The 12,155-nt window shown below is 37.5% G+C and overlaps 1 protein-coding gene across 1 annotated transcript in view; it reads right to left on the reverse strand.

Annotated features, from left to right (window-relative positions):
* Positions 1-78: 78 nt before the first annotated feature.
* Positions 79-12,155, reverse strand: part of LOC104911444 (MAM and LDL-receptor class A domain-containing protein 1-like) — a 30,294-nt gene continuing 18,217 nt past the window's right edge. The window contains exons 9-12 of the mRNA XM_010712643.3: positions 10,118-10,210; positions 8,564-8,771; positions 4,079-4,225; positions 79-287 (exon numbers count right to left, since the gene is read on the reverse strand). Of these exons, the coding sequence (XP_010710945.1) occupies positions 94-287; positions 4,079-4,225; positions 8,564-8,771; positions 10,118-10,210 (642 nt within the window). The 3' untranslated portion in view covers positions 79-93. The remainder of the gene's footprint in view (positions 288-4,078; positions 4,226-8,563; positions 8,772-10,117; positions 10,211-12,155) is intronic.

Consider the following 12,155-nt stretch of genomic DNA (forward strand, 5'->3'; position numbering starts at 1 on the left):
AAAAAAAAAAAGAAATACCTTACTGCTCCTAAAAAATTAATCTGTTTCTCATTCTGCAGTAATTCAAATGGAGGTAGTTTTTATGCAGCAATACTAGAAGCAAGAAAAATAGCATTTCAACACATCAGGTGACTGATAGCTTACAAAGGTTGGAGCAGGTAAACGTCCAAAAGTTACCTGACAGCAGGAATAACCAGGGGACAGCTTGACAAGGAAGGGACTCCCCAGATCAGACATGGCTATCTCTGTGTGCATTTGATATGATCCGCTGAAGTAGATGAATGTTTCTGTAAACAAAATTCAAAGAAATACAAGAAATACGTCATGCTGCAATGGCAAATAATTACCTCAGAGAGGTAACTATGTGCACCGTGAGGTGCATGAAAATTACTCATAAATAAATGGAACAGCATTACCTTCAGCTCTACCCCTATAAATAAAGAGCTGTACCAGCCTGTGACAACCAATATCTGTATAAACAAAGAAAAAACAATTGCTTAATGCTGCTGTAATCCTGGCTCTTTCCTCAGCAATAAAGTCCAAAGATGAGGAAGGTGTTTCTGCAGTCATTGCTAAAATCACAGAATTGCTCAGGTTGGAAAAGACCTTCAAGATCACCAAGTCCAACCTCAATTTAACCATAGTACCCTAACTCTAACAACCCACCACTAAATCATGTCCCTGAACACCACAGCCAAAGGGTTTTTGAACACATTCAGAGATAATGACTCAACCACCTCCCTGGGGAGCCTATTCAAGTGCTTAACAACCCTTTCTGTAAAGAAGTTTTTCCTGGTATCCAACCTAAACCTCCCCTTGTGCAACTTGAAGCCATTTCCCCTTGTCCTGTCACCTGTCACTAGTGAGTAGAGACCAATCCAACTCTCTCTGCAATCACCTTTCAGGTATCTGTAGAGAGCAATAAGATCTCCCTTCAGCCTCCTCTTCCCCAGACTAAGCAGCCCCAGTTCCTTCAGCTGCTCCTCATAGGGCGTATTCTCCAAGCCCTTCACAAGCCTTGTTGTCCTTCTTTGGATCTGCCCCAGCACCTCAATGTCCTTTCTGTATTGAGGTACCCAAAACTAAACACAGTACTTGAGGTGGGGCCTCACCCATGCAAGTACAGTCCTGCTCACCACACCATTCCTGATACAAGCCAAGATGCCATTGGCCTTCTTGGCCACCTGGGCACACTGCTGGCTCGTATTCGGCTGAGTGTCCATCAGTACACCAAGGTCCCTTTCCACCAGGCAGCTTTCCAGCCACTCCTCCCCAAGCCTGTAGAGTTGCCTGGGGTTGTTCTGATCTAAATGTAGGACCTGACCTGACCCTACTGAAACTCATACAGTTTTCCTTGGCCCATTGATCCAGTCTATCCAGGTCCCTCTATAGTGCCTCCAGCAGATCAACACTCCCTCCCAACTTGGTGTAATCCATGAATTTACTGAGGGTGCATCCAATTCTCTCATTAAGACCATTGATAAAGATGTTAAATAGGAGTGGCCCCACTACCAACTCCTGGGGGATACTACTCATGACTGGATTAAACTCTAAGACTATCTTGTCAGTGTCTTCAAGCACTTGAAATTCAGGAAATAAAGTTCTGCAAAGAGGTGTTCACTTGCAGTTCCTCTGACTTTAATGCATCTTCCTCTGCCCTCTTCAGGCAAAATCCTTCAGACCTTTGTCCTCCACGTGCATGCCATCACCTTGTTTACATCAATTCCCTCAGGCTTTATCACTGTCTGGAGAGAGCAAAGGGACTGCTGGAAAACAGCACCCTGGAGACTGAACCATGTAGACCACAGCTTAACCCTAAAGGACACATTTAAATTGGCTTTAATAATGTTACAAACTGAATTTAGAATAAAAATTAATTTCCTTTAGGATACAGTACTCACTCTCATCACAGCCCAAACAGTTTTAAGCACGCTAACCATGCTGCAGACCATGGGAGCCAATGGAATAAGCTATATTTTCTCATGGGGTCTACAGACTTGACATTGTTGTCTGTGCTAGTGGGGATGAAAGCTTAATTAAAGATCTAATCTGAACCCTGGCAAACAAACTGCCTTTGGATTTGAACTACAGCAGATGTGCTTCAAACAAAGGTAGGAAAGGATAAACATCTTCAAGGGGCCTTAAAGCAGCATATTTTGAATGCCGTCAGTGCTGCCTTCACTGAATACTGAGACTTTTTCACGAAAGATTATGCAAAACAACACTAAAGGCTGTCTTGTTTATACATTGATATTACACACATATTGCCTTACATCTTGGAAAATCAGCTATTGTGCTGCCTCAGTCACACTCCATAGCCATTTATTTCCCATGGATACATAATGAAGCAGAGGGTTAGATCCAGCCCCATGTGAATAATCACAGATCTTTAGCTAGACTGGCACAAAGAGGTAACCATTCCAGCTCCGTGTACAAGCAGGCATGCTGCACTCCACGGCATGAGGGAAACTCCCCTCATTGCAATGCAAAGAGACATCAAAGGATCCTCTCTTAATTTGCAGCTGAGGCTCTACAGTAGTCTCCTTAAGATCTTCATTAATCAAAATTTGATGCTGCCCTCCCCAGGAAAGAAGAAAGATGAACATTCTGCGATGTCACAGATAACTATTTAAACCCGAAAGGTTCTAATTTAACGTTGACAAAAAACTTGCTCAAATTCTGAAAGCCTTATTACAGAGCTGTGATGTGGTTAAAACAAGCACGGTAATAGATGGTTACAAAACCACACCAGAATAACCTTTGCACTGACTTATAAGGGGAATGCATCATTACTGGGTTTGAGAGATACTGTGTGGTAACCTCAAGATCTGCCTGAGATAGAGGCTTCAACCTACAGCCTGTAGCTCTGTATAAAGACACAAACCTACTATGAAATGATTCAGATATCAAAGCAGCTTAAGACCCCTAGCCCATATGGGCTAATTTAACATGCTTGTTACGCTGCAGAGAAGTTTCTTCAGGCCGCCTTAATTACAACTACGTCTCACCAGTGCCTAGAATAACTAATGTGCAGTCACATAAGTGCTCCAGTTTTTCTGGAGCTGTGAGCATTGGGAAGCTGAGAAACAGCAACATTTGCAGAGAACACACTAATGAAGACTTTGACCTTCTACTAGAGTGACAATAAAATAAAATACCCAACTGCTACTCCAAAAGCAAATAGCAACCATTTGTTGCACTTCACCACTCAGGAACCAATAGTATATGAAAATACAGTCAGAGTTATTAGATAACATGCATGCACATAACCACAGCCCACTAGAGTTTAACCAGAAAACAAATTTGAAATTCCTTTGCCTTTGAATATTTAAGGTAGAATAATTAAAGTTTCACTTTCCTCTAATGTGAACATGTGAGAGAAGCATAGAGGTCTGAATGTTGTATAATATACACCATTGTAAAAATTAATTTAAAGGGATATAGTCTATAGCAGTCCAGTCTCCATTGGAAGCATCATAACAGTTACATTTTAATATAAGAAAAGTCACAGAATATTTGCAACTGTTATTTGATAATAACAAGCACATTAGGCAGCTTTAAGCAGTACATTAATAACACTTCAATTTCAGAAAAAAAATTAATAAATTAACTCTCTATTGGAATCAACTTTTTCCAACTGAGTGCACTTTATAGCAACTAAGGGTAGAGAAAGAAATATTGGTTTATCCTGGAGAAAAATCAATCAATTTACCTGTGCTCTACGAAAAAACTACAGTGGCTTTTTCTCTAAATATTTTTTGTAAAAGCCCTTGTGAATGTTGGAATCAAAAGTGATCATCATATGTGTGACAAAGTTAGCTATGCCTGTTCAAAAGGTATGATCTCAAAAAATTCATTGTTGCATCCAGTCTCATTTTTCTTCAGTTGTCCAGCAAACAAAAACAAGGTTATGAAGACATAGCAACCATATAATGTCTAAGAAAAAACATCTGTGAAAAACAGGCTCTCTGTAATGTATGCTATATTATATACATACTGCGTAGCATACATTTCAAATTCAGTTTCATCAGATAGGCATAATTAAGAATGATTCATATATGTGTATATAATCTCTCACCATGTCCAGACTTAGTTGCTTGATCTCTTTCAGGGAGTCTGCTGTCAAAGGGAGACCCTTCTTTCATTATGTTCCACTTCGTATCACTTGTGCTCAGTATTTTCCATCCACAGAAGTCAGTGTCAAAATTACATACAGTGTAATTAGCTGTTGTACATAGAACAAGATATAATTAAGTTGAAGTGGACATTTTAATGAAGCAACATTTTAATGACAATTCTTGGATGTAAAAGGAGTCTTAATCAAGAAATCACTGGTATGTTCCACAGAAATATGGATTTTTTAGCTGGAGAAAAAGTTGTAAAATACAGTAATAAATCAGGCAGGTCCCTCCATTCTTAAACTCAGAACTGCAAAAGAAATTACCTACAAAAGAATAAATTGTATCTTATTAAGCATGAGATCTATACATAGGCTGCCATCAGTTACAGATATGTAATTATATTTTTTCAAAGACGAATTTTACTGGAAATTTAATTATGAGTGCATGGTGGAAAAAAAAATCAAACATACTTACAGAAGAGTTAAACTACAGACAGGTGTTTTAAGGCTAAAAGGAAGGTGATTTTCTTTCAGAAACACATGGAGAATGTCCCTCCCCACAAACTTTTTGCATCTATTTGGTCTGGACAGGTATACCCTTCTTTGGATAAGGAACTGGCTGGAGCGCCGTGCCCAAAGGGTAGTGGTTAATGGAGTTAAGTCCAGCTGGCGACCCATTACAAGTGGTGTTCTCCAGGGGTCAGTACTGGGGCCCATCTTGTTTAATACCTTTATTGATGACGTAGATGAAGGGATTGAATGTACCCTCAGTAAGTTTGCAGATGACACCAAGTTGGGAGGTGGTGTTGATCTGCCTGAGGGTAGGAAGGACCTTCAGAAGGATCTAGATAAGCTAGATCGCTGGGCTGAGGTGAATGGGATGAGGCTCAACAAGGCCAAGTGCCAGGGCCTGCACTTTGCTCACAATAACCCCCATGCAGCTCTATAGGCTTGGGCATGAGCGGCTGGATGACTGTGAAGAGAAAAGGGACCTGGAGGTGTTGGTTGATGCTCATCTGAACACGAGCCAGCAGTGTGCCCAGATGATCAAGAGGGCCAACAGCATCCTGGCCTGCATTAAAAATAGCGTGGCCAGCAGGAGCAGGGAGGTGATCATCCCCCTCTACTCAGCACTGGTGAGGCTGCACCTTGTGTATCGTGTTCAGTTTTGGGCCCTCACTACAAAAAAGACATTGAGGCCCTGGAGCGTGTCCAGAGAAGGGCAACGAAATTGGTGAGGGGTCTGGAGCACAAGTCTTATGAGGAGCAGCTGAGGGAGGTAGGATTGTTCAGTCTGGAGAAGAGGAGGCACAGACGAGACCTCATTGTACTCTACAACTTCCTGAAGGGAGGTTGTGATGAGGAGGAGTTTGGCCTCTTCTCCCAGGCAACAAACACAACCCAAGGAAATGGCCACAAGTTGTACCAGAGGAGGTTTAGATTAGACATAAGAAAGAACTTTTTCTCTCAGAGAGTGGTCAGACATTGGAATGGCCTGCCCATGGAGGTGGTGGAGTCGCTGTCCCCGGCAGTATTCAAGAGGCATCTGGATGAGGAGCTATGAGATATGGTTTAGTAGCTTGTGGTAGCAGTGGTAACGGGAGGGTGGTAGCGCTAGATGATCTTGAAGGTCGTTTTCAACCTTGTGATTCTATGATTCTATGCAAACATTGAAGAGTAGGCAATTTCCAGAAAGACTACTGTTTCAAAGAGAAAATAGGAAGTGCTCCCAGAACTTCTTGCCAAGCACGACTTACAGTGCTTACTAAGTATATATGGTACAAATTTAAAAATATGTAATAGTAACCATACTGCTTCCAATGCTTGATATTAGGCATGGTAATGTAAAACTTCATTAAATTAGATGACAAATAAAGAACAGGCATCAGCATGAGAGGATTCTGACATCAGCATGAAAGTGGTCTTTTTAATCTTTCAAATGATCTAAGAACTCTTTCTCACCTTCCATGTTTATATTAATTAGGATTTGTTCATTCATCTTTCACTATGATAAAAGAGATCTAGAAGTGATCTCTATTTAATACTAAAAACATAGATTTCATATTTTTTTCACTTCATTAATTTCATTGATTTCAAAGACTGTTACATAGCACAAAATTGAACAAAGTTTCTTCCCATGAAAGTTCTGATTTTTCAAGTTTTCAATCATATTTATGTAAATAGACAGAAATTACCAAGTACGGTAAAACATAAGAATATATAAGTTCTTATAATAAACTACATTTTCACGTCCATTCATGTCAAGTTAACTTGAGCAAGAAAAACATTGTTTTTCCTTCCCTATTGCAATGAAGCAAAGAAAAACCTTAAAGTGAAGAATCCTTCACATTGCTAAGAAACAGCTGCTTGCCTTTGTTTTTATTCAGTATGGAGTTCTGACAGCTCTGCATCATGAGAACACTTCAAAGAAAACAACTGAGGATATGTTCAAGGATAGATGGTAGAATAACTAAAAGAATAGAGGCTAAAATATGTCCTATTGTACAAGATAGAAATTTGAATTGGAATTAAATGTGAAAAGATATAGTTCACTCAAAATATCTCAGAGGACAATGTCAAGACGACGTGGAAAATGTACACAATGGGAAGAAAGGAACAAAAGAAAAATACAGGACAGTTTTTGCTTTAGGTCTCTTTTGTTCAAGACTGCAGAAAGTGCCAGAAAGACAAATTTTCTAAGCTGATCAAACTGCTGAAGAAACAAGTTTCACCTTTAGAGTTCTCTTTCCTGAAAAGAGGTGTACATATGAAGTATTCAAGACAGGTATTAGCTATTAAAATATACAACTTTAAAAAGAGTCATTTTTATTTTAAAGGTTTTTTGTCTTCTTTCTTCTCAGGTATTAGATCAAAGAATCAAACATCTGCTATGACTCACTCATATTTTAGAGAATCACTTTTTCCTCACGTTTTATTTTTGAGAAGATGAGCATACTTTTGTGCACTGTTCAAACAAGACAAGAGCTTTAACCTGAAAGTGCTTACACACAAAGTGAAGCATATAATCTCAATATCTCAGGTTAAACTGAGAAACTGTTAAACTTAATTTCTTTAAATTAAAACATACCAGAAGTGAACTGATAATCACTGCCATGTGGTAAACCCACTGAAACTGCAGAGGCAACAGCAGATAGCAGAGTGCTAGGCACAGTTCTGGAAGAGGATTGTGTATTCCCTGGGTCAACACCTTAATTCCAAAGGTGCCACAAAGGAGAGCACTGACTCCCTTTTCTTTCTTTTGTGCACTCTTTAGTTTTTCTTACCCAACTACGATAAAAGCAATATTAACTGGTGACTCCCACTGTCTTTTCTTGTACAGTATAATTACATGCTGACTATACTCAGGCTACTGTTTTTCAATTGCACAGTGCCAAAGCTCACTGTCCAAGCCACAGGGTTTAAGATTAAAAAGTGTAATAAATTGTGGGCATAGAATAGTATAAACCTTCATATTTAAAATGGTATTTCAACATTCACACATATAACTTGTTTCATAGATAGTTACTGCATGGCTCTTTAAGTGTTTGAAAGGAACAAAAGGCTAAAACTGTGAAATAAAGAGAACTCAGTCAAAAACTGTTCCTGAATCTTCTCAGTGAATTTGAAAATAAAACATTAACAGTGTCCTCCATCTTGCTTCTCTGAGTGACCCACAACATTTTAATCTGCAGCTCCCAAAAATAATCTATATCATTACTGACACCTGAAATACACATACAGTTTTCATCTGCAACACACATTTATGTGTTGCTGTCAATAGAAATAGATTGTCACCTGTTTGTCACTAGCAAAAAAGTGTACTCTGCACAAAAGTTATTTTAAAAGTTGCAGTCTCTAAAAATACTTCTAAACTGAGGTCTAAATCATTTCACAATTCTCAAACATTTTCCATAATTTTCTTTTCTGTTTTATTTTTTTTCTTTTGACTGTATGGTGAAAACCATGTCTTCTAAGCAGTTATTTTCAACTGAAAATATGATTTAGATAAACCTCCTGAAATATAGCTCATGTCACCCAATATATTTTCTCCCAAAAACTCTGACAGCCTAAGTTAGAGAAGTGTTCTAAATGAAGTTCTATGGCAGATTTCAGTTCCTTTCAAATTAAAGAATTATGGATTGTAAACACTGAAGGCAAGGGATACATTTAGACAAAAGTGCGCAAAATTTTCTGGTCCTACTCACCTTTCTAAAACCCAAAACATATTGCTAAGATCTGACAAAGAAATAGAAATCGGAAAAAAAAAGCAATGCACTATGAACATGGTCATAAATTCGTATAACAGGAAATATACTAGGAAAAAAAAAGAACGCATATAAGTAATAGAAGTAAGCTTTCTTATTTTTTCTTGCCATTCCTTGGATAGACCTATTTAGGTTTCACTATTCTCTTCAGCACTTTATCCTTCTAAAGTTCACTTACAGCAAGCTCCTGGATCCTCATCATTGCTGTCAGAGCAGTCTGGGTAAAAGACACAGGACGATCCAGGCTCAGTAGATTTCCCATTAGTGCAGGCGAATTCTTCTACAGAGTTGAAAGCTGAAGACTCTGAGCGTGCGATCTCCAAAAACTGGATGTTATTTAAACAGATGAAGCCTGTCCTGCTCTGGATTGTTCCCTTAAGTGTCAGCTGTGCATTATTAAAGTTAAAATATTTGCATTAACAGACACAGAGTAAACTTTTTTTTTTTTTCCTGCTGTGAAATAGTAAAGTCCTATTTGCAAAAAGCGCTGGATGCTTTCCATTAGAGAATGAAGTCAAATTTCCAACTGTCTTACTGGTCCATCCAACCAGTTTATTACAAATCCTAATCAATCAGAGAGATGGGGAAGGGGAGGCTAGCAAGTATTACAAATTAGGATGATGGGCTGGGGAAAGCAGGTGATAGGAAAGAAGCAAGAATTATGTAAAGTGGGGATAGTCCCCACCAAGTCACCACCAGCAGCGCCCTATTGTAGTCATGCACAGGGGACAGAAAGCACAAGGGAAGAAAAGGGATTTCAGACAAAACAGAGAGAAACTAGAATAAACACACTTTAAGATGTAAGCGGATAACTTTCTCTAACTTCCTGCGCCCTTTAGTTTGAAGTCTAAAGAAGCATCTTCCATTAAAGTCAATATCCATAATTACAAAATCTTCTAGCAACATCAGTTCTCTAGTAGTTCAAATGGAAAAAAAATCAACAATGCTAAAAATATTACATTGTCACATAATTATGGTACCTTTACTTCCCTAAGCTGATCATGATGTTTCTGTATAACAGAGAAAATTTTTGCTGCATAAAACCACTTCAGAATTTTGTTTTTGGATACTACAGTTAATCTTATACACATCTGGTGCTTTATATATACTTTTTCTTACAGGAAAAGGAGATGCAAGTGACAACAACAATTTGTAATACAGCACCTTGCTGAAATGTATTCATTTGATACATGTCAAAGTGCCAGTGCTCGAAGTAGGCTTGGTCTTCGCCTTTTCACAGAGATTCAGCAGATTGTTGAAACAGTCAATTATAAAAGTAATTCACATTATTATGAAAAAAAAAATGTTGACATAAAATTACTTAAAATATAAGCCTTTAATTCTTTTCTGTAAATTGAAAAGAAAAAATCAAGGGGGAGATACTCTCTCAATTATTCATTCATGCCATTCCACTGAAATCGCATGATCATTCACATCATTCCACAATAGCATTTGTATTTAAACAAGCTGTTAATAACTAAGATGGACTCAGTTGCTCTGCTAAAGTATGCTGAGATATGTATGCATTTTCTTGCATGTTACTAAGGCCAGTAGTTTCATGCTGTACACTGTTTTTACTAACCTGTGATCAGAGCTTTATTCAACTGAAATAATGAAGAACAGAGCCCTTCAGGATATATATATAAACTTAACAAATTCCTACAAATCCTAGAACATTTATAGACAACAAACATTTTCAAAAGACAAAGCACTTGCCTTTTTGCACTCATACCTTTAATTTTTCTAGCCCTGTTGGTACCCGTATATACGCTTTGGCCCATTCTTTGTTAGTCGTGATGTTGTTTTCCCACAAGACATACTCCTCCTATGGAATGTAGAATATAATGTTATAAAGTTATCTTTTGATCTTCTTTTGATCAATCACTTACTGTAATTGATTTTTTTTAATACCCGAGACAGATAGATGGATCATTACCACATATATAGTTATGAAGAAATACAACATCAGAAATTCGTTTGCAATCTTTGCATCAAAGTCTCTGTGAAGTGAGGCAAACAAAAATATTTACAGTGATTAAATAGGTTATTATTAATTATTAGAAACTAATGTGGTATTTAATTAGCATGAATGATACGTAAATTAAACCATAATATTGCTGGATTTAACTGTATGTTTCCACGGCATTCTCAATACCAGTTTCTCTTTTAGAAATAATTATTCCTCATAAGTTGTGCTACTATGAGATCTAGTTCTCTTTCTTAGAAAGAAACTTTGAGGTCTGCCAAAATTACCCAATAAACTGCAAAGAAAATATATTATTTAATCTGTAAAGCAAACAGAGTACTACCCAAAGTCTAAGTAATTTTTTTAGTTACTTCAATTCCCATTTTTACTTTACCTCGTGGAAAAGATAGCAAGAGTGCAAAATATGCTAAGGTCCTCTTATGCAAGTATTCAAAGCCCCCTTACTGTAACAATCTGACAAAAAAAACTCATGTTCTTTCTGCTTCTTGTTGTGATCCCAGCTGGAAAACAATTGGACCAACGTAAAGAAAAGGAGCATAGCAATGTAAACTTCCAAGTTCTGAATAAAATCTTCTCAAGAATCTGCACCAATATAGAGCAAAACAAGACAGCTAAGGGGGAGAGAAGGGGAAGAGTAGGAAAAAGAAAACTTAAGATAGGATATAAACAGACAATTACAGAAATCAACTGTGAGGTGAGACCCCTATTGTGATACTTTGCAAAGAATTTGTCTTATCTTTTCCACAAAGGATATTACAGAATTAGAAGCAGATCAAAACCAACCAAGCAAAAAAGATATGAAGCAGGATGAGAGAAACAGAAAGTGTATTGTACAGAGAAAAGTTGAAAGAATAAAAAGTGTATCTTATATAAGATGAATAAATGGAAATATGACAGGTTAAGAAATTCCATCAATTCCATAGACAAGGAGAGTTATCTTTTTACTGCCTTGCAATACTCTTTTCCTACCAAGGATTCCACTATTTTGACATGTTAAAAAAGTTGAAAGACCAAATTTCCATTGAGTAAGCATTCACAAATTAGTTTTGGAAAACTGTAAGACAGGGCTAAGTCAATACCCTAATTCCAAGCATAAAATGATATAAGAGAAGAAATTTGGACAAGCCATATGACATACGAGACACATAAAAGTCAGCTGTGAGTTTTCACATTAGTATAAGATGTGGGTATTTTTCAACTAGTTCACTTGTTATGTACTCATAGATACTTTTGAAAAGACTTTCAACATCGAGGACATTTCAAGCTCTGCAAATCATGCTTCTTTTTGGTAAATATTTCAGTTTCCAGAAAAAATCTGCAACATCCAGATATAAGACACAGACAAGGATGGTGTAATAGAAACTGCACTTTGTGACAGGTTAAAAGTATAGCCTAGTCTGGTTTAAATGATTTCTTTTAGGAATATATAAGTGACAATATCTGGGTATGTATACATACATCCCTACACACATACACACCAGTAAACAATAAATGCAGAGGATTCCTACAAGGTACACGAGTTTGAAAGAAGCCTGCATGTATCTGTTAACTACAATTTTTTTCACATGTGATTAATCACTTAGGTACCCATTCTCATAGCTACATTTCTTCCAAATTTATTTGAATAAAGATAGCTTGTGGAAGTAAACTAATGATTTTTCTGCTTGCACCAGTATCCAGACTTGCTAGGGCTGTTTTCACACTGACATCAGGAAATCATTTCAGGGGCAGCAAATTTCCAAGTCAGTTATTGTATTATAGATATTACATTACCCTCTGATTT

The sequence above is a fragment of the Meleagris gallopavo genome, chromosome 6 (genome assembly GCF_000146605.3).
Source record: "Meleagris gallopavo isolate NT-WF06-2002-E0010 breed Aviagen turkey brand Nicholas breeding stock chromosome 6, Turkey_5.1, whole genome shotgun sequence".
NCBI classification, from domain to species: Eukaryota; Metazoa; Chordata; class Aves; order Galliformes; family Phasianidae; genus Meleagris; species Meleagris gallopavo.